This window comes from Podarcis bocagei (assembly GCF_964188305.1).
Source record: "Podarcis bocagei genome assembly, chromosome: W".
NCBI classification, from domain to species: Eukaryota; Metazoa; Chordata; class Lepidosauria; order Squamata; family Lacertidae; genus Podarcis; species Podarcis bocagei.
Window position 1 is genome coordinate 31,589,576 of NC_138131.1, and position 23,163 is coordinate 31,612,738.

The 23,163-nt window shown below is 43.7% G+C and overlaps 1 protein-coding gene across 4 annotated transcripts; it reads right to left on the reverse strand.

Moving 5' to 3' along the window:
- Positions 1-7,982: 7,982 nt before the first annotated feature.
- LOC308577897 (RNA-binding motif protein, X chromosome-like) lies at positions 7,983-22,719 on the reverse strand. 4 transcript variants are annotated; one of them, XM_081178269.1, is made up of 9 exons: positions 22,535-22,719; positions 22,243-22,349; positions 17,908-18,076; positions 16,841-16,960; positions 16,085-16,199; positions 12,699-12,824; positions 12,510-12,611; positions 9,106-9,206; positions 7,983-8,639 (listed from the first exon to the last, which is right to left on the reverse strand). In XM_081178269.1, exons 1-9 carry the CDS (start codon positions 22,641-22,643, stop codon positions 8,329-8,331), a joined length of 1,260 nt encoding a protein of 419 aa, XP_081034395.1. In that variant the 5' UTR covers positions 22,644-22,719; the 3' UTR covers positions 7,983-8,328. The 4 variants fall into 4 exon arrangements, with proteins under 4 accessions (XP_081034395.1, XP_081034396.1, XP_081034398.1 ...); XM_081178270.1 differs by having other exon boundaries at positions 9,106-9,191; positions 22,535-22,718; XM_081178272.1 differs by lacking the exon at positions 12,510-12,611 and having other exon boundaries at positions 9,106-9,191; positions 22,535-22,717.
- Positions 22,720-23,163: the final 444 nt, after the last annotated feature.

Here is a 23,163-nt window from a genome sequence, read left to right on the forward strand (position 1 = left end):
TCTTCTGGGAGACCACTACCTCAGTGGTAAGCCGGGAGACTGCGTTGCGTAGCTCAGCTATCTGCTGCTCCATACTCATGGCTGCCAAACTTCGTGAGCTTTGCAAAAAATTTTTTTGCGTATTTTTGGAGGGGACTTACTGTCAGGGGCTGCCTCAGGTCTCAGCTCACAAAAGACCAGCGCCAAGCTCTTCTTATATACAAGGATGTTTATTGCAGTTCATTATTGGTTCCACAACCGAGGCGCGCAGCCCCGCGTCTCTAACGTCAGACATTTGAAGTCCCCTCTGAGTCAGTCCCGCCTCTACACCAACTTAAGAGGCTTGTGCTAGACCACCTCTTCCTGTCTTTCCTTTTCCGCAGGGTCTTTCTGCCCCCCTGGGTTCCTTCCCTCCTGCTCTCTCCTGAAGCGGATTCCTCAGATGCCTGTCCCCCCCTCCTTCGTGCTTTGGGGCTAGGCTCCTCCTCCGGGCTTTCTCCATTTCCGCGCGCCTCCACATTTGAACTTGGCGCGCGTTCGCTACCCCTGACCTTCCTCTTGACACTTACACTACTCCCTGTACTACTCTCTGCCTCTTCCGGCAGGACGTCCTGCCCCGATCTCCTTCCCCTGTCTCTTTCCTGCTCCGCTCCGTGTGTCACACTGGGAACTCCCCTCTCTTCCCTCCGTTCCTGCTGGGAAGCCGGCCCCGATCTCCCACTCCCACTCGGGATTTCCCTGCTGCTTCCCTGCTCCTGGCAGGTCCCCCCTGTGACCCCCCTTGTCCTGACTAGGGGCGCCCCCTCCTGAGAATCCTCCGATTCACTTGAGAGACTCATGGAAGATCTCAAGTCATTGTCATCCTCTTCCTCACTGTCCTGGGATTCTTCCTCGTCGCTCTCCGTCTCCTCCCTCACCTGTGCCTCTGTCTCTGAACCCCTGACAACCACCTTCCATGAAATCAATAGACAGAAATAGCAAACCACTGTTCTCTCAGCTGCATTACTGCCCACCTCCTTTCTGCAATTTGGAGAAAGCAGCAGCAGCAGCTTACTCTATAGGGCTATTGCAGTTTCATAACTGCTGTTATGAAAAACATTTTTTTTTAATGCCAAGACACCTTAGCCACTCTAGTGGCAGATTCTGACAGCAGCTTTAACCAAGTTGACAAAGCATTGGCTGCTTCTATGTAGTTTGGGGCTTGTTGTCTTAGTGTAGCAGGCCTGTTGTTGCTCCCATACTAGCAGAGTAACACAACCACTGTGCACCAGGACCATGCTTATTATCATCAACTTTCTTTTCTTCTTGCAAATATTAACGTTTGTTGGAAAGAACCAGGGGTTCAGATTTAAAGCAATGGCCACATCCTTGCAGCAGGGCATTGGAAAATACAGTGGCACCTCGGGTTAAGTACTTAATTTGTTCTGGAGGTCTGTTCCTAACCTGAAGCACTTTAAGCTAATGGGGCCTCCTGCTGCTGCCACACCGCCGGAGCACAATTTCTGTTCTCATCCTGACCTGAAGCAAAGGTACTATTTCTGAGGTACTACGGTGTTTCTGGGTTAGCGGAGACTGTAACCTGAAGCATATGTAACCTGAGGTACCACTGTATATAGGATCACTTCCAAATGGTACTTCTCCTACAATGCCCGAAATAAAGGCTTTCGTCAGTGGGCAGGTGAACAACTACTTTCATGGTCTTACCTTTCCTACAGATCCTGGAAGAAGGCGGAGAAGCAATTTACACAGAACAACCCCATCTTTCAGAGATGCTTTCAAGAACTGCACAGGGTAGCCAATAATCATTTTGGGAGAATTTTAAGCCCCCATAGAAATCAGCCAGGTTACGATTTGCTCTTCTGGATTCATGGTTGAAGATGTAATGTCTTCAGCTTTGCAGACCTTGCATGCAACGATGCCTAACCCACATCTGTGACTGTATCTTCCTGCTTCTTCTGGATTGAGCAGAACAGCAGTGGAGGTTACTTACCACCCTGCACTTAAAGCCACAAACGGGTTGATTGTGGGGGGGATTACCAGAAAGACTTTCCTCTGACTGGTGGAACAGGTTTGTGTGCATTTGCATGATGGTTTCTGGTCTTCTGCGATCATTTCTGAAGAAGGAGGAAGGGGAAGAGCTTTTGTGGCGGATGTTTTGCTGTAAGTATAGAGGTGCCCTTATCCTGCATCTCTCAAATGTTTACTTTGCACACCGCATAACATAAAACAGAGACCTTGACTACTCTTGCAGCAAAATGAGCCAGTAGAAGGGATCATGGGAGATGCCATTTTTGAGTATTCCCCTGTGCAAAAATAATAATAAACTCACCAGCAAGCAAGTTAAGCCCAGGCTGAACCTTACTGCACTAACTTTTTACATGCAGGACTCTTTCTTTAAATGCAGGAATCAATTAAAAATGTGGTCCCCCTCCTGCAGTCCTGAGGAGATAAAGGTAAGTCTACCTCAGTCCCTGTCACTTCATTCTCACTCTGTTCTGCTCAGCAGCTAGACCTGCACAGGAAATGGTAAAGTGTTAGCTATAACTTTCAAGACAGCAGCCATCTTTTAAGAAACTATATTTAAGGCAGCTGTAATTTTAAGTTTGAAATAAATAATGTATGTTTTTTAGGTATCAGCTCACAAAACACACAAAACTAAGATTCCTTACCCAGTGTGTAAAGAATGCATCCGCCAGTGGACATTCACACAATGCAAAAATATGTGTATCCAATCCCAATTTAAAGGGGAACTCAGACCCATCCCAAATATGCTGGGCAAGGTTAAAAAATGAACAGATAATTGACACTTAGATCCACTCTGTTACCCTAAACCAGGGGTGGGAACCTCAGACTCAGGAACTGAATGCGGCCCTTCAGACCTATGAACCCCCTGAGACTCTCCCCAGGCCTGTTCACCAGCGCTTTTTACTAGAATGCATGGCTGAACAAAGCTGTGCCTCTTGTAGGCCTGGATGGAGATGTGTAGAAATGTCTAGACTTATGCATGACAGACCCTTTACAAGCTAGAATGTTACAAGCATTTAACTTGCAGGATTTGAGCCATTTTTACAAACTTATGTTTTGTTTATTGAAAATTTAAAAAAACAAACATACATGGCTGAAGCCTCCTAGTTGAAATCCTGCAAAGTTAAAAGCAAGCAAGGCAGAGAGCTTAAAAGCGCTTTTTTTGCATTGGGAAATCCCAATGCAAAGAGTTTTTAAGCTCTCTGCCTTGCTGGGGATGGGGGTGTTGAAGCCCTCTGGAAACCCTGGGATGCTCAAGTGTGTGGGAATTCCACAGGCTAGAGAGTGTTTTTGCATATACATGGAACCCCTGGAACCAAACTCCTGCACAAGTTGTCATCATATGTGCCAGAGTAGCACATTACATGCCAACGTTTGATACACAGTATTTGTAAGAGGGCACAAACAATCTGTATCCAGGTGTTTCTGACATTTAGGCCTCTTCCTCTTCTCTTCTATGAACATCCAATGCTCACAACAACGACTGACACTGGCATTTAAGATCTGACTTCCCTCTGAAATGTCTTCATGAAACACTGTAAACATATTTAAGTTGTTCAGCAGCTGCATTCTCCATGGGCATCCATTCCTCAAATGTCAGCCACAATTAACCTTGTACCTAAGATAAAGAGAGTAACATTAGCAGTGCCTCAAAAGGAAGTTATCAGAAAACTATGATTTGCTCAGGGGCAGTCATGAATGGGTGTGCTTTGATGCAGATAACAAACTCAAAATACAGGCTGTATAAACTACGATGGTCTACTTGGAAAAAGTGTTATTTTACAGTCACAAGCGGGCACATAATCCTTAAGGGATAGAAGAGGCTTCCTCTAAAACAGCACAGCCAAACCCAAAAATATTAGACACTCAAGGATCCTTATTAGGTGCAATGTGGCTGCTGAAAGCCTTATTCTACTCACTGCTAATGTTTGTTTTTTGCAACTGTTTAGCTATGGCAAGCATAGACAAACTAGGCCCTCCAGATGTTTTGGGACTACAACTCCCATCATCCCTAGCTAACAGGACCAGTGGTCAGGGATGAGGCGAGTTGTAGTCGCAAAACATCTAGAGGGCCGAGTTTGCCTGTGCCTGAGCTATGGCATCTGCCCACTACCTTTCCTTTTGGGTGGAGGGAGGGAGAGAGAACTGAAGTGTTTTTTTTAAATTCTGGCAAGCTTCCCTAGGTGGGTGACTACCGTAAATTTCGGTGTATAAGGTGACTTTTTAACCCTGGAAAAGAGCTTAAAAGGTCGGGGGTCGCCTTATACACCGGGTATGGGTGGTGCGGAGCAGAGCTCACCTCCCCGCTGCTGCTGCGGTGGCAGTTCCGAAGCAGCAGCAGCAGGCGGCGGGCTCAGCTCCATGCTGGGAGAAAGCCCCCCGGTGAGAAGCCTGCCCCCCCCCCAAGCGGCGGCTTTCTCCTGGCTTGGAGCTGCCCAGCGTATTAGGCGACTGGGCTTCTAAGACAAATCCCCAAATTGCAGCTGCTAATTTGGGGGGTCGTCTAATACGCCCATAGGCACATGGGTGGCGCTGTGGGTTAAACCACAGAGCCTAGGACTTGCTGATCAGGTCGGCGGTTTGAATCCCCGGGATGGGGTGAGCTCCCGTTGCTCGGTCCCAGCTCTTGCCAACCTAGCAGTTCGAAAGCACGCCAAAGTGCAAGTAGATAAATAGGTACCGCTCCGGAGGGAAGGTAAACGGTGTTTCTGTGCACTGCTCTGGTTTGCCAGAACTGGATTAGTCATACTTGCCACATGACCCAGAAGCTGTATGCCGGCTCCCTCGGCCAATAAAGCGAGATGAGCGCCGCAACACCAGTCGGCAACGACTGGACCTAATGGTCCCTTTACCTAATACACCCAGTCGCCTAATATGCCGGAATCTATGGTATATCTTTGCCACGGATGTCTTTTGTTTTTAATTTCATCTTGCTATTTTTCTGCTGTTTTTATTTTATTTCATACATCACATTGGGACGTATGTGGAAGGTGAAAAATAGTAATACTCCCAAGACTACTGAACAGCATGTCTGAAATCCTGGTCAAAGCTTTTAACCAGTTTTCATCAGAGATTAAAGTCTACAGCTTTCTATACCACCATTAAGGGCATTCCAGGTATCAGGGCAACAAGTGAACTGAACCCTGACAGCATATTTAACTGGTATTGAAGTCACCATCCCTAGTGGAGCCTCTTCAAAGCTTGCACTCATATCAGTGACATCTGCATATTATTTTGCTGAAATGTCATTCACAGCTTGCCTTTAAAAAAAATCTAGTTTTCGGGGGGCCGCTAGGGGCGCCTTGAAAGATGGCCGACAATACTATCTCTCCGGCTTGCACGAGGTAATTAGAGGCTGATTATGGGGAGTATATCAGTCTCATTCATTTTCCCAGGGGATGGGAAAATGCTGCCTCGCCCGCGGTTTGCCCATAAATCACCCCCGAGTTCGAAAGAAGGAGGGGGTGGGGGCACTAGGCAGAAAGCCCTCGTGCGAGTCCTGGAACTCCCGGACGCTACTTTCAGGAGCGAAACTGGCTGCGTTGCTTAAGAAGAAGAAAATTTGGAGAAGTAAACGCACATGCTTCGAGCGAGGTCAGGAGTGTGTTATCTGCTAAATAAATCTACCACTGAAATGATGAAGTGCTGGAATGAACTGAGGACTATATCAAAGAAACACAACTATGTTGGTATGTGAAACGGAACAGAAAGGAGGGGGAACTTTCTGCTTTTAAATATGATTTACCTAACAAACCCCCCCCCCCCCCTTTAGAAGAACTGCCACAATGACTGACAGCAAGTGAGATGGAAAAATAAACTGTGCGGAAACAAAAAATGCTAATAAAGGTTTTACTCTGTGGGAGATCGGGAAAGAATGGAGGCTTTCTTGTGCATAGTTACAAAAGCGATCTGCCATTAAGGGGCAGACCTTGCTGCAAGATTTCCAGTCATAGGGAGTATGAGCCATTGTTTTGTTATCAGGTTGGATCGTAAATTTGAAAGGGCAACAAACCTCCTGGAAAGGCTGATTTATTGTGCATAAGGTCTGCAAAAATTAAAGAACGGACGCCGAGACTGTATTTCATCAGAATTGTCTAAAATGGCGACTGCCACTTGAACGGACTCTTGGGTGGATTTATGTGAGATGAATTACGGGAAAGCATTTCAAAGTTCACACAGAAATATAAACAAGGCTGTTTCTTTCACCTCGCTTGTGGAGACAACTCGGAGGTTATTAAAAGAAAAAGGATAATGACAAGGAGATGAGAAGATGGGACTGTGAACATCAAAGCAGCAGAAATACAAGATGATTGGACTCCTACCAAACTCGAAGCATGGGTACCCCCTACAAAAAAAAATAAAAAATGGCTTAACCTTTGGACTTTGCGATTTGAATTGATATAATTGGGAATATGATTGGATATGATTGGTTTGATAAATGGAATTTTAATCAAAATTATTTAAAAATAAAAATAATAAAAATCTAGTTTATTCTCTCCTCTTCCCTCAGAAATTTGCAAAGGCTAGATTCCAAAACAGGGTGGTTATTTATTTACCCAAATTGAGCAGCCAAGAACTCACCACAAACTTCACTGAAGGTATCAGCAATTTAAGTTGTACACTCTTATCTGCCCATCTTTAACTTGCAAAAAGTATGCAGTGTTCCTAACATTGCGTCCATCCACAGCTTACCTGTTGTAGAAATCCATGTTGTCCACCAGCACTGCCATGCACCAGGTCACATATTAAAGACCGCTGTCATCCTGCAACAATTAAAACAGGCATGAAAGATTATTCTAGCACAAACTGCCCAAGCCCCTAACCACCCCCAGAAACACAGCAAGAATGCCTGTGTTTGCCAATTAACCTGCTTCAAGCTCTGATGCTTTAAGTTTGAGAGGTGGAAGGTTCACTGGATTGGAATGAACTGGAGTGGCTTATGGATTCTCATTTCCTTTCCAATGGTGCTTTTCATGGTAAATCCACAACCTGACTGGCATGTTTTAAGGATTATAGCAGAACTTTAGTTGGAGGTCTTCAAGTCTTACATTTCAAGAGCATCTTTTGGACTTCCTGGCTGCACCTGGATCATGACAACTTGCCACAGGTTCTGCTATTTGTATCAAAACTGCCCACCTGACTTAGTACAAAGAAATCAGGCATCCAACTAAACATCAGGTTTGTATTAACGGCTTGTCTGTAATTCCCCAAGCTGGTATATATTTTGGCTATTTAAGCCAATTTCTGATTTGCTAGCATTTTAATTTCCTAGTATATTATAGTACAAGCAGTTGTTTTTTTTAAGTTCTTCCTCAAAACATACTGGGCAAAAAATAACCCCTCCCAACCCTTTAAAGAAATGTTGTCTACAGTGAGTTGCTTTCTTAAGTGTTGCTTTCAAAAGCTTTGGGCCATAACACAGTTTCATCTAAGATAAGGTTATGTTGAATTTGTAAGGCTTCGCCTAAGGCTATCCAGCAGTTTTTCTATTGGGTGCTGCTTTAAAATTTAAAAGAGCTTCCATTGCCATGATGTACAGCAAAGATGTTCCTTTAAAAATGAGACACTACAGGATTGCAAAAATTTGAAACAGTACGAGCAAGTACTGTTTTGCAGCTTCTTTGATGGAACTGGCCAAACCTCTTACACATCTGTAGCTTGCTTACTACAGGTTAATATGTTATTTTGGGGGGTGACGTTCTTGTAAATTCCCAAATGAAATATTTAGAAAGGCACAATGTACATTCAGCATTATCTGTATGTCGTTTGGATTTAATGACTGAATGGTATCCTGAATTTTTACACAAGACTAAATTAATTTTCTATTTTGGAGCATTGTGTGCATTTCAGCATGGAGAGGATGTTTTAACATTTTAGTCTGGCACATCCCACCACCCTCCAAAAGCTAAAATGGGTTTGCTAGAAAGAAGGCACGTTTGCATGTGTAGAACGATCAATGGCCATTTTAGATGGTTGTACGTGAAGCCTTAGGGTTGCCGGTTTCATGGATGAGGTGAAAGCGTTGCATTTCAGGGTTAACCTTTACTTTAAGAAGTTACAACACTAGTACACAGGCTAAAAATGTCATACATTAACACCTGCATTCTGAAACAAATCTTAACAATTTTGAAATGAAATTAAAACAAGTTTACTTTCTCCTCACCAAAAAAAAAAAAAAAATATTAAGTAATGGAGGGGAACTTAACAAGAAACAATAAAAAAGATAAAGACAAATGTTTCAGTAGTCCTCTGGAGTGGGGATAGAACTTCCACATCTCATTTGTTGGAGGAAAAAACTGATTTGGTCCAGCACTTTTAAAGGTTTCAGTATCTGCTTCGGCCTCCACCTCTATCAGAGCGGCTCCCTCCACGGCCGCCACCTCTGGGTGCTCCGCGGCTGGAGCTGCTGTAAGAAACACGTGGAGGAGCATAACCCCTTTCCATAGAAGGGGTGAGGCCTCTGTCTTGTCTTCCCACACGATCCCGGCCACTTGAGTAGACATCACTTCTGCTGCTTGAGTAACTTTCTCGACTTCCACCATACCCATCTCGGGTGCTCCCATAATCGTCATAGCGACTGCTTCCACCATAAGATGGAGGGGGGCCTCGTGCAGGTGGAGCACTACGTGAGTTACCTGCAGGTTCAATGGTCAGGTAATAGGACAACACTATAAATCATATCACCACAACTTTACATCTAAGTTAAAAAGAATTTGTATCAATGGTGTCTGTTACTCTTTTGTATTAACTGAAAGTTTTAATATACATTTGGCAGGGGAGTATCGGATAGTGAATGAAATAAAGACGATATTTCTCAAGGCAGCTCTTTTTGGGATTATTCCAGAACAGCTTGGTATTTTTACAACAGAAATTCCACCATTTTTTTCCTCCAGTGATAGATGCAATTCAGAACAGTTGAACTTTTGCTTCGTTAGCTTATGGGAAATGTAATTCAATCATTTTGTTAAAAATGAAGTAACGGTGTATTTTCACTGCAGTGGACAAGCCCAGAATGCCAATTCCCCACTTAAGTAGATGCAGTCTATTAAGTCAAGAGTGAGGCCTATTGAGTTCCTGAAGACCTTCAAAATAAGCACTTACCATAACTCTCATAGGAATTTCTGTATGAGCCCCCACTTGGGTGATCAGAGTAGTCCCGGTCACGCCCTCCACAGCCATCACGATTACTGTAAGAAGAATAACTGCTGGGGTTTAGTACAGGCCATTGCTATAATAATAATAATAATAATAATTTATTATTTATACCACGTCCATCTGGCTGGGTTTCCCCAGCCACTCTGGGCGGCTTCCAACAGAACACTAAAATACAATAACCTATTAAACACTAAAAGCTTTCCTAAACAGGCTGCCTTCAGGTGTCTTCTAAATGTCGAGTAGTTGTTTTTCTCTTTGACATCTGGTGGGAGGGCGTTCCACAGGGCGGGTGCCACTACCAGGAAGGCCCTCTGCCTGGTTCCCTGTAACCTTACTTATCGCAATGAGGGAACCGCCAGAAGGCCCTCAGCACTGGACCTCAGTGTCTGGGCAGAAAGATTGAGGTGGAGATGCTCCTTCAGGTATACTGGACTGGAGCCATTTAGGGCCTTAAAGGTCAGCACCAACACTTTGAATTGTGCTCGGAAACGTACTGGGAGCCAATGTAGGTCTTTGAAGACCGGTGCTATATGGTCTCGGCAGCTGCTCCCAGTCACCAGTCTAGCTGCCGCATTCTGGATTCGTTGTAGTTTCCGGGTCACCTTCAAAGGTGCATAGAGTGCATTGCAGTAGTCCAAGCAAGAGATAACTAGAGCATGCACCACTCTGGCGAGACAGTCTGCAGGCAGGTAGGGTCTCAGCCTGTGTACCAGCTGCCCTAGACACAGAATTAACCTGCGCCTCCATGGACAGCTGTGAATCCAAACTAACTCCCATGCTGCGCACCTGGTCCTTCAGGGGCACAGTTACCCCATTCAGGACCAGGGAGTCCTCCACACCAGCCCGCCCCCCTGTCCCCCCCAAACAGTACTTCTGTCTTTTCAAGATTCAACCTCAATCCATTAGCCACCATCCAACCTCCAACTGCCTCCAGGCACTCACACAGGACCTTCACCGCCTTCACTGGTTCTGATTTGAAAGAGAGGTAGAGCTGGGTTTCATCTGCATATTGATGAACACCCAGCCCAAAAGCCCTGATGCTCTCTCCCAGCGGCTTCATGTAGCTGTTCAAAAGCATGGGGGAGAGGACGAAACGCTGAGGCACCCCACAAGTGAGAGCCCAGGGGTCTGAACACTCATCCCCCACCACCACTTTCTGAACACGGCCCAGGAGAAAGGAGCGGTACCACTGTATAACAGTGCCCCCAGCTCCTCTAGACGGTCCAGAAGGATGTTCTGGTCGATCGTGTCAAAAGCCGCTGAGAGATCCAGCAGAACTAGGAAACAGCTCTCACCTTTGTCCCTAGCCCACTGGAGATCATTAACCAGTGCAACCAAGGCAGTTTCAGTCCCATAGTGAGGCCTGAATCCCGACTGGAAGGGATCCAAATGGTCCGCTTCTTCCAGGCGTGTCTGGAGTTATTCAGCAACCACTCTCTCAATACCTTGCCCAAGAATAGAAGATTTGAGACTGGGCGATAGTTGGCCATGTTGACAGCATCTAAAGATGGTTTTTTAAGAAGCGGTTTGATAACTGCCTCTTTCAGTGGGTCTGGGAAGGCTCCCTCACAGAGAGAAGCATTCGCCACCCCGCAAAGCCCATCACCCAGGTAGCTTTTATAAGCCAGTATGGGCAAGGATCAAGGAGACAGGTGGCTGGTTTCACTCGTCCAAGCAGCCTGTCCACATCCTCGGAGGTAACAGATTGGAATTGATCCCACACAACGTGACTAGACAGGACTCTAGCACTCTCCCGCCCTGGCCCTGCTCCCACTGTGGAGTCTACCTCTTCCCGAATCTGAGCGACTTTATCTGCAAAAAAACTTTGCAAAATCATTGCAGGAGATCATGTGGCCTGTACTGGGCCCCGATGGAGCAGGTGGTTCCGCTAAATTGCGAACCACCTGAAAAAGTCTCCTGCTGCTGTTTTCTACAGATGTAATAGAGGCAGTGAAGAAAGTCTTCTCCGCTGTTGCTCCCGTCACTTGGTAGGCTCAACACTGAGCTCTAACCCGTGTCCGGTCAGCTTCAGAATGAGTTTTCTATCTGTCTCAGTGATTGTTTCATTGCCCTCAGATCCGTTGAAAAGCATGGGGCTGTCCGGGCTCCATGCAATCGGAGCGTGCTTCGGGGCCAAACAGTCAATAGCCCTGGGTTAACTCCACATTCCAGCGGGCCACCAGGGAATCAGCTGAAAGGCCACCAACATGGGATAAAACATCCCCTACCACTCTTTGGAAACCATTTGGATCCATTAAGTGGCAGGGGCAGACCATCCGAATTGGTCCCACCTCCCTGCAGAGGGGAAGGGTCACAGTGACTTTTGCACAGAGTAAGGTACACCTTTCACTTATACCCTGTTCTTCCTGAAAAGAATCTTAGATTTGGTTCCCAAGCAGTCTCCCATCCAGCTCGTTTTGAGATGACCCACCCTTTAGTCCCAATACCCTGCCTGTCTCAGTCTAAGTACACATAACTAAAATAATCAAAGATCTATCTATCCTTGCATCAATTACCCCCCCCCCCACACACACACAATTTCCTTTGTGTCAACATAAGTCACTTGGGGTAAGAACTAGTCAAAGCTGTTCTTTGCAGAGCATCATGAATATCAGGGGTGGTAGTCAGAAGATAGAGCTGGATCTATTAGTAGATTAGCAAAGATTTGTGATTCCCAATTATAGCAGCAAAATGTAGAAAGCTTGTGGCAACCATGAAAGGATCTGTGCGTAGAACATGAGCGCTGTTCAGTTGAACTCCTGGGCTCAAAATTATTTAATTCCAAGTACATCATTTACACTAGACTCCTGTTAATAGATTCCTAGGTTTTAGTTCCAAATAAAGTATATTCCAAAAGCCTGAAGTCTGCCCCATCCCTGATAAGCATATAGAAAATTACATATAGCTTCCCATAGACCTACATTATCCACCTTCACATGGCTAGAGGCTTTAGAACTGCTTAAAGAAATCCAACAATTGTTCATTGGTTTCTCTTCTGTAACATAAGAGGGATACACATGTTCTTGTAGCACCTTAAATATAAACAGATTTAGTATGGCATAAGCTTCCATGCACCACAGTCCACTTCACCTGACACATGAAGTACTATCCTTAGTTGCAAATAGGTATAAGACTTCAGAAGTGTCTGATGAAAAGGACTGTAGTCCACCAAACCTTCTGGCATAATGAAGCTGCTCAAGGTGCAACAAAACACTTGTTATATTATTGTGCTTATCGTTTGAATCAAGTACAAAGAAGCACACTGCAAACTGAAACATAAGCTTGACTAACTTGTTGAATGAAATATTAAAAGATTTGTTTGAGAATACACAAAAGTGAACGTTAAGTACCTGTAACCTCTTGAGGGATACTCATCACGTGAACGGGAAGGACCATAGTCACGGTAGGCATAATCTCTTGGAGGTGGAGTATATTCTTTTTTGTCTCTGGAACTTGCCAATTGAACAATGAGCTTGACTAGCTTGTTAATGGAATATGAGAGATTTGTTCAACAACACACAAAATCAAACATTAGCTACCTGTAGCCTCTTGAGGGGTATTCATCACGTGAACTGAAGTGACCATAATCACGGTAGGCATAATCTCTTGGTGGTGGGGCATAATCTCTTGTTTCTCTGGAGCTTGGATAGTCCCGACTTGAATAGCTATGGAAATGAAAACTGAAGTATTTTTTCCGATAGTGAAGTGCAGGAGCTCCTCATAACAGCTCACAGCCATACGCTCAAGCAGAGTCCTAATGCAGCAGCAGACACCCTACCACAAAGTGGAGGAGACGTAGTGTAACATCTAATTAGACTTGGCTGACAAGTCACAGAATACTAAACTTCAAAAGGACCCTGAGATCAGTGCAATTAAAGCACTGAAGATGATTCAAGACTTCGGACAAGTTGCAGGTTTCAAATTGAATAAGAATAAAACCAAAGTTTTTGGAAAAAAATTAACAATACATGAAAAACTTAATTTAGAGGAAACCACAGGGCTGAAGTTTGTGAAAAAGGTGAAATATATGTGTGTAAATATGACTGCAAAAAAACTGAATTTGTACAAAGACAACTATGGAAAGTTATGGAAAGATATCAAAAGGGATTTGTATATCTGAACAAGGTTGAAACTATCTTTGTTGGGCCAAATTTCTGGGGTAAAGATGAATGTATTGCCTAAGTTGTGATTCTTGTTTCAAGTACTTCCTATCATTGATAAGTTAAATTGTTTTAAGGAATGGCAAAAGGTATTATCTAAATTTATCTGGCAGGGGGGGAACCCAGAATTAAATTTAAATTATTAACAGATGTGAAAGAGAGAAGCGGTTTCTCCCTGCCAGGTTTAAGGATTTACTTAGAAGCTGCAGCCTTTTGCTGGCTGAAATAATGGTTTTTATTGGAAGATACAGATGTTTTAGATTTGGAAGGTTTTGATAATGTATTTGGTTGGCATGCATATTTATGGTACGACAAGATAAAAGCTCACAAAGGATTAAAAAATCATATAGTTAGAAAATCTTTGTACAATGTTTGGATGAGATATAAGGATTTGTTTAGAAAGGAAAACACCCAGGTGGATATCACCATTGGAAGCTAAGACCCATAAAAGGTTGAATATGAAAGACACGTGGTTGAAGTATAATATTTTGATGGAAGTAGGGGACCAATTTAGATTAAAATCTTATGATCAGTTGAAAGATAAAGTAGATGATTGGTTCCAGTACATCCAGATAAATGAAGTGTTTAAAATGGATAAGAAAATCGGTTTTCAAACAGAGAAATCCAATCTGGAAACGGAATTACTAGATACAAAAACAAAAAACCTATCTAAGATGTATAATTTATTGCTGGAATGGCACACTGTCAGAGCTGCTTCCAGATCCTAGCTCACAGAGGATCACGCTAGCCAGCGGTCACTTTATAAAAGTCTTTATTGAGTTACAGTTTCCATTCTCAAGCTGCCGCGTGCAGCTCTACGTCTTATGGGTTAGACCGGCGAAGCTCCGTCTGAGTCTCCGCCCCTTGTACACCAGCTTAATATCCTAGCCTTACTCCACCTTTTCCGCCTGACCGTTCTTCTCTGGGTCCCTCTGCCCCCCGGGGTCTCTTCCTTCCGGGACTCTTCTGACGCTGACCCCCCGGACCCTTCTGTCTCCTTGCGGCGGGCTTTAGGACCTGGTTCCCTTTCCGGGCTGCTTACTGCGCCACCTTCCTGTGCATTTGAACTTGGCGCACGCGCCCAACCTTCCACTTTCCGCCTAACCGTTTCTTCGCTCCCCGATGGAGGTGTGGCCACTCCTGACTCGTGCCCTCCCCCCTGCTGCGAGCTGCCAGAGCTCGATACCTGGCGCCCTTCCTCTCCACTGCGCTCTGTTGGTGACGCTGGCCCCAATTTCCAACTGCTGCCCTCTGAGCCCCCTCTGGACCCTTCTTCCTGGGGTGTCCCCCTAGGCTCCCCCCTTGCTCTGGCCACTGGCGCTCCTTTCTGTGAATCTTCTGATTCACTGGAAAGACTTGGCGATCTTGGGTCGTCGTCATCACTCATTTTCTCTTCGGACTCCTCCCCCTCGCTCTCTGTTTCCTCCCTTGCCCTCGCCTCTGCTCCTGAACCCCTGACACATACGAAAAATGAACAAGTGAAATCTGTAATGACTGAATGGGCCAGGGATGTGGGGCACAGTATCATGATGGTGGATTGGGAGAAATTGTGGAAAAAGGGAATCAAATTTACAGCTTGTAACGTATTAAGAGAAAATTTGATGAAAATGATGTACAGATTGTATTTAACACCAGTGAAGTTAGCAAAAATGTATCATACTCATGATAATAAATGCTGGAAATGTAAAGAAAAAGAAGGAACTTTTTACCACATGTGGTGGACGTGCCCCAAGGTAAAAGACTGGGAAAGGATTTACAATGAACTGAAAAAAGTGTTGAAAAACACATTTATTAAGAAACCAGAAGCCTTTTACTTGGCATAGTGGGGTGTGAAATCCCCAAAAAGGATGTTACTTTTTTTCTGTATGCCACAACAGCTGCGAAAATATTGCTAGCGAAGAATTGGAAGAAACAAGATTTACCAACTATCGAAGAATGGCAGATGAAGATGATGGACTATATGGAACTTGCCAAACTGACTGGGAGACTCCGAGACCAGAGAGAGGAGACAGTGGAAGAAGATTGGAAAAAGTTTAAGGAATATTTGAAAAAATATGTTAATATTTAAATCTTAGAATAGCTTTGGAAGTGGATATAGGCTGTAGGGTTAGAAATAGAAGCTAGTGTATTTTAAAATAGTATTATTTGTAAATGAAATGTGATGATTTTTATGGTTAAAGTGTGATGATAAAAATAGTTAGAAATTCTGATATATTTAAACTGCTCAAGATGAGTTAAAATGAAAATCAGATGGGGGGACTTGGGGAAGCCCACCTAACAATGTTTAGAAAAAATAAGGATAAGACACAGAATACTGAACTTCAAAAGGTGGTGTAGCCACTAGCATCTTAAACTTGGGTTGCAGAAACCTGAGTTAACTTCTCTGATTAGCATTTAGCTTTAAATAAGAAATACAACCAATTCTACAATTAATTGCTACAATTTAAATGACTAGCATTAAGTACAAATTCAATTAAAAGAAAGAAAATATCCAGCCACTTTGATTCTCCTCATTCATCCTTTATGCAGATAACAAATTATTCATAAACAGTAAACACCGGAAGCCTCATTATCTCATTGATTTGCCAGAAAAAAATCAATTGTCTGGTTGTCCTGACAGATGGGACACGCCCAGTCCAAAAAATGTCCCAGATGTGCTCCCCCTACACCCTTTCCATTAAATCACTGCTTCTGCAATAAAAATGCAGTAGGTTCAATAATTAAGTTCCTTGATCTGAAAAATATCCAACAGGGTTTGATTTTACCTGTCTTTAGTACTGTAGCCATCATCTCTTGGAGACAGGTAGACATCTCTTCGTGATGGCAGTGGTTCTCTGCGTGGCGGTCCTCCATAACCGTCTCTACCACGTGAGAGGGGTGCCTAAGTAATCAAGCAGAAAATGAAATATTTTTTGAAATAAAGCCTTCTGAAAACAAGGTATTAGTAGAGAAAGTTGTTCCCACCATGAGCTAAGACCACACCATACTGAATCAAACTTTTCTGTGGTGGTTTAAGTTCAATACAACCTCTATCAGCAAGATGAAGAGATAGCAAAGTCCTACATTATACTGAAAGAAAGGTTGCTTTCAGTTCTTCCAAACAGAGGCCTAGTCAAACTAAGCATACATCAACAAGGGCTGACTAGTGAGTATTTAGCCCATATTCTACAACTCAAGAATCCTTTTCCAACGTGTTGCATAGGACTCACATGTGGAGATATGCTGAAAACCGAAGTCATCCAGCATAACTAAGGAGTGTCAATTCACACCTCTTAATCCAGCAAGGGGAATCTGCCCTAACACAGAGACACTAGCGGGGACTTGCTCCCAACATAGCACTGCTGGAGGGTCCTGGAAGCAGCACAACTAACTTGCTATTTCTGAGTGCCAGTAAAACTCAGCACAGTTGTAAAAGCCTTTCTCCAACCACCACAGATTTGTGGATCCATGCAATGGACAATAAAAAAAATACTTTATTACATTTACATGCTGTTTGGCATCAAAGTGATTAAAAAAATTACCTCTGCCTCCCATTCCACTACTGCTACGAACAGGTCCAGAAGGAGCAGGTCTTTTAGGTGGTGGGCCACCGCTATGTGGGGGTGGACCCCTTTTCATCGGTAGAGGGCCTCTAGAAGAACCTAAAAGATCAGCAATGTGCCAGCTAGATAGCAGAAACAGGATCCCTCAGACAGTTCTGCCTCACTAGGAGCACAATGTACCACTGTGGCAGTACCCATGATACACACAGAATATTCTACACTGTCCCTTCCCAGAGAGAGAATGTCATTTGGAACAGAACTGATTCTCAGCAGCTCTTTCCGATAATTTGAATAACTATGATTTTACCGTTCTGTTTTCATGAATTTGTTGTTTATTTATTTGCTGCTGTGTTTGTTATTACAGGGGTTGCAATACTTGTTTTTAAATGTTACTGACACCAATTAAATAACTTCTGCCTAAACTTGCAAAATTTCAGTTAAGACAAATTGCCAATTTGCTTAACATGAGATTAATTCCTGGCCCAATTTCCAAAATACACCTCAATGTTTTAAGCAAGCCTACAAGTTTGCTAGCTTCATCTCTATACTTGAGTACATCAAACACAAGAACAGCATTCATCCTGTGAAATAGCAGGACGGCAATCTTTTCCCAAACTTCCAAAAGGGGTAAGATAACCACCAGAAATTGATCATTTGTATTGTGTCTAGAGCTGGGCGATATATTGGTAAATTGTCTGAAACCAGTATGGCATTCAGATCGCAGTATCTGTTTCAGATATTTTTAGGGGCTTCTTGCCCCTCAGCCAAGAAGTTTAAGGCAATATGGGGCCTTACTTAACTGCAGGGCATATGTATCTAGGCTGTTTATTCCTCCCCTAAGGTAGAGAGAAGCGGCAGCTAAGATATATCATGATGTTTGGAATGTAGCAGTAGAATACAATATTTAGCTGCTGATATATAAAATGTTGAAAACCAGACACTGCACAGTCCTAATTGTGTCTTGATTTTGAGAGTAGGCTGTAAACCAGCATTCTCTATGCAGTGTCTTGTATGCTGCCCAATTACACATGGGAAAACACACATACCCAAATAACTCCCTCTTGAAGGGGGACCCCGTGTTCCACTTCCACCTCTTCCGCCTCTAAAACCTCTTGGAGGACCTCTGCTCCTTGGAGGGGGAGGGGGCCCACGTCTACCGGTTTCAAAGGATGGCTTCGTAGCTTGTTCAACTTTAATTGATCTTCCGTCTAAAGACTGAACAAAGGAATCTAACTTAACATTAATTGCAAATGCTTCTTTTTGTAGGACAGAGTGCCTCAGTTCTTATCCCTGCTATGGTTTCTAGCAAATACGTTTGGTTTTGTATTATGCAGATAAAAAACATAATTTTAAAAATGAATATATTGCTTTAACCCCACTTTGTAAACCACTCTAGGATTTAACCAGCCAAGGTGAACTTAAAAATTGAACACCCATATTCTACGGCTACATGCTTTCAGTATGTCAATCTTATTTGTTTACATACAATTCTTCTAGATCTTTAGTTTCCAAGTGCATTCAAACCAATTTTCAGAAGCAAAGGTTTTGCCATGATGTGCATATTAGTTTCTGTTTTGCCACTGAGCAGCTGCTTAGAGTCACAAGGCTGTACCTATGTACAGAAATTGGGTTTGTACTGAGATTGTACTGACATGCTGCCCAGTGGTGTTCACAGAAAGGGGGAGGATGTTAGTTTCTGTTCTGCCACTGAGCAGCTGCTTAGAGTCACAAGGCTCTGTTTACATTCCAGAGACAGTCCAGACTGTTGGAAGTCTCACGGGAGACTAGAGGCGGATGTGACGTTAGTGGTTTACTGTTTCCTTTGTTCCTTTGTTTCAGTTGCTCTCTGCTTTCATGGAGAGAGGATGTATATTTCTTTGCTGTCTGCGTAGTAAGAAATAAAGCATAGCATGTAGCCATAAATCTCATCACTTCTGCTGCTTTGATACTCTGCTTAATGTGGGAACGTGCCTTGGAGCCTTATTAAAGGCTCAGGTCGTTAGATTTAGATAAATTTATTGTCATTGTCCGTATATACACAGTATACACAACAACGAAAATCAAACACCCACCCAAAGACCGGGTTCACATATACATTTGCACGTATCTCCGAACTCTCATCCTATTTAGACATAATCTATAAAACATAACATAATCCAGAATATAGCATGACCTATTAAAAACATAACATAACCTAAAACCTATCTCATTCCTTCCACTGCCTACTTACTAAACCTTGCAACTGGCCCTGAGATCATTATTTAGTGCAATCAGAGCTCTTGGATAGAAACTATGCAGAAGGCGTGTGGTTCGTGTTTTCATTGTCCTATATCTTCTGCCCGAAGGCAATAGTTCAAAGAAGTTGTGAGCAGGGTGGGTGGGATCTCTCAGAATATTATGTGACTTCTTCAAGATGCGAGACGTGAAGATCTCATCCAGGGTTGGTAGTCGGAGCCCAATAACGTTCTGGGCAATTTTAATTGTTCGCTGTAAAGCTTTTTTATCCGTTTCAGAGCTGCTCCCATACCACGATAATATACTATAGGTTAGGACACTCTCGATGGTACTATGATAATAGGACAGGAGTAGGTGCTGGGATAGATTCAGTCCCCTGAGCATTCTCAGGAAATACAACCTCCCCTGCACCTTCCTCACAACCATATTAACATTTGCAGTCCATGAGAGGTCCTCCGAGATATAAATGCCCAGGTATTTAAAACTACCAACCCTCTCCACTTCCTCGCCATTTATGTGCAATGGTAACAATACACTTTTCTTTCTCCTAAAGTCAATTATGAGTTCTTTGGTTTTTTTGGTGTTAAGCATAAAATTATTTTCTTTACACCATTGAATTAACCCCTGTACTTCTTTCCTATAAGCAGTCTCATCGTTCTCACTGATGAGCCCCACCACTGTTGTATCATCCGCAAATTTGATGATTTTGTTGGACTTATACAGTGGGGTGCAATCAAATGTGTACAGAGAATAGAGAAAGGGACTTAGCACGCATCCCTGGGGGACTCCTGTGCTTAATACTAGAGTAGAAGAATAGTAAGGTCCCATTCTCACTGTCTGCGGCCTATCAGTCAGGAAATTCCTTACCCACAGACAGATCTTCTGATGTATACCCAAGTTGGTCATTTTAAGAAATAACCTGTCTGGCAGAATTGTATTGAAGGCAGAACTGTAGTCCACAAACAACAGCCTTGCGTAGGTTCCCTGTCGTTCTAGATGACTCAATACAGTATGGACAGCGATGGAAATAGCATCATCAGTAGATCTGTTTCTTCTTTATGCAAACTGGAACGGGTCTAAAGTGGATGGAAGACTAGCCTTAATATAATCTAGCACCAATCTCTCAAAACATTTCATAACAACAGATGTTAAGGCTATTGGTCTATAATCATTGAGAGATACCACCACTGACTGCTTGGGGACTGGCACTATAATCGATGTCTTCAGGCAGGTAGGGACATAACCCTGCAACAGGGATAGGTTGAAAATGTCCGTAAATACGCCGGCTAATTCTGCAGCACAGTCCCTAATAGCCCGTCCCATGATTCCATCTGGTCCAGCTGCCTTCCTGATGTTAATGCTCCGAAAGGCACGTTGTACGTCACAGGTCTGTAATAAAAGTGGTTGTCTATCAGTAGTAGTTTCTGATAATGTGCTGGTGGCCAGTGCTGTAGTGACGGTAGTTCCAGTTCCCTCCTCAAAGCGGCTAAAAAATTGGTTCAGTTGATCAGCCAGGTGCACACTGCTGCTAGCCAATTCATTTTTAATATTTTGCCCTGTAATTTGTCTCAAGCCTTGCCATACTCGACGAGGGTCGGAGCTCTCAAAATGTTTTTCGATCCTCCGGCAGTACATAGCTTTGGCGTTCCTAATGCCCTTTTTCAATTTGGCTCTAGCTTCTCTATACTGCTGCGCATCACCAGAGTGAAAAGCAGCATTTCTTGCCTTTAACAGAAGATACACATCCCTGTTTAGCCAGGGCTTGTTGTTAGGGAACACCCGTATTTGTTTGGTGGTAGTGACAACATCAATGCAGCTTTTAACGTAAAACAGTACTGTTGAAGCATATGTGTCCACATTATTCTCCTCAAAAAGCGACCACTCGGTGCTCCGAAAGCAATCTTGGAGTTGCTCAGATGCACCTACTGGCCACACTCGTATCTCTCTAGTTGATGGTCTAATTCTGCGTACGAGAGGTCTATATGATGGTATCATAAGTAAGGATATGTGGTCTGACTGCCCCAAATTGGGCAAGGGCTTAGTCTTGTATCCATGCATGATGTTACTATATACTCGGTCCAAGGTATTTCCTCCCCTAGTGGGACAGTCAACATACTGGTGGAACTTAGGGAGCACAGTCCTTAAATCGGCTCGGTTGAAATCACCAGCAACCACAAGTGCTCCATCCGGGTGGGCCCGCTGCTGTCTGCTAATAGCAGTTAGCAGGTGGCTGTAGTAGTGTTTGCATCGGGAGGTATATACACCGCTGTTATTATAACAACATTAAACTCACATGGCAAGTAAAAAGGGCGGCACTTCACCACCAGGTACTCCAAGTCAGGAGAGCAATGCGTGTCCATTTGTTTAATGTCCGAGCTCCAGTTGTTATTTATATAAACGCAAATTCCTCCTCCTCTGCTCTTCCCGGATTTGGCGGTTCTATCCGCTCTAATTACTGAGCGTCCTTCTAGCTGCAGAAGTCCCTGTGGAAAGGAGGGATCCAGCCACGTCTCCAGAAGGACCATAACACAGCAGTCCCCGATACTTTTCTGCCGAGAGGTAATAAGTTCCAACTCCTCTACCTTGTTGGATAAGGATCTCACATTTGATACAAGGAGACTTGGCAATGCAGGCTTGTGGGGATTTTTACCTAGCCTCACTCGTAGTCCAGCCCTGCAACCCCTCTTCTGCTTGCGTCGGGAGGCGATTCCGAAGGACTCAGGGGAAGAAAATGAGCTTTATCAGCTTGACCGAGCAGAGATCCCGACAGTGCATGTTATTAAAAAGTAACAGTCACTACAGGTATTTTCTAGAAATAATTGATTGAGCCATCACAATCAGGAAGCAATGCTGTATTATTTAGGCAGTTCTTGAGACATCCAGTTTCATTCTTAATTTAAGAGTAGCCCATAGAATGCCCATACTAGCATTCTTGAAGAAAATAAGCCATAAGGTTTTATTTGTCTTAAAGCTAACCCTTAACATCCTTAAACTAATTCCCTTAGCATCCCTAAATGCTATTACCCAAGCATTCACTCCATTATAACACATCACTGAACTTGTCTCATTAATAAAAGCAACTCTGTCAATCAATCAATCCAATCACCCTCAGCTTGACACTCTGCAATTAACACATTAGTTCCTACCTTTCCATTCATATCTCTGGCAGCATCCTTGGCATCTGCTGGACTCTCGAAGGTAACAAAAGCAAATCCTCTTGATTTGTTGGTTTCACGGTCTTTCATAAGGAGAACTGAAGAAAGACAAAAGTGTTATTCCACTTTCATCTTAGAATGGTGTATCCCAAGTTGTACACAAGCCTGCTCAGAACTTCTTAGAGGACATATAAGCTCTATCACTTCAACTGATCAAAGCTGTAAAATTCATCAAAGCAGACCTTTAGCTTAATATTATGACCTAAAAAGGCTGTGTGCTTACCCTCTACTATATGGCCATATTTGCCAAAGACAGATTCAAGAGCCTTCTCATTAGTCTCTGTGTTCAGCCCACCAATGAACAGCTTGCCAGGACGATCTGCTTCAACCATTTTGACACAGTTTGGGATCTGGAACAACACACATTCAACTTGAAATGGGAGAAGCTTGGGTCCTTTGGAAATATTTGACAAAACAACAGGATAAATTCTCAGACAGCAATATGCAGATATTGAAAAATCTGATTAGGGCTTGATGGTCCTTATCAGCTTGTCCATGCCCTTAGTTGCTAAACAGAAATGGCAGCATCCTTTTTGTGGTGACCAAGGCCTTGCTTAAAAAGGTAAAGGGACCCCTGACCATTAGGTCCAGTCATGGCTGACTCTGGGGTTGCAGCGCTCATCTCGCTTTATTGGCCGAGGGAGCCGGCGTACAGCTTCTGGGTCATGTGGCCTGCATGACTAAGCCAGTTCTGGCGAACCACAGCAGCACACGGAAACGCCGTTTACCTTCCCGCCGGAGCGGTACCTATTTATCTACTTGCACTTTGACGTGCTTTCGAACTGCTAGGTTGGCAGGAGCTAGGACCGAGCAACGGGAGCTCACCCCGTCGCGGGGATTCGAACCGTCGAC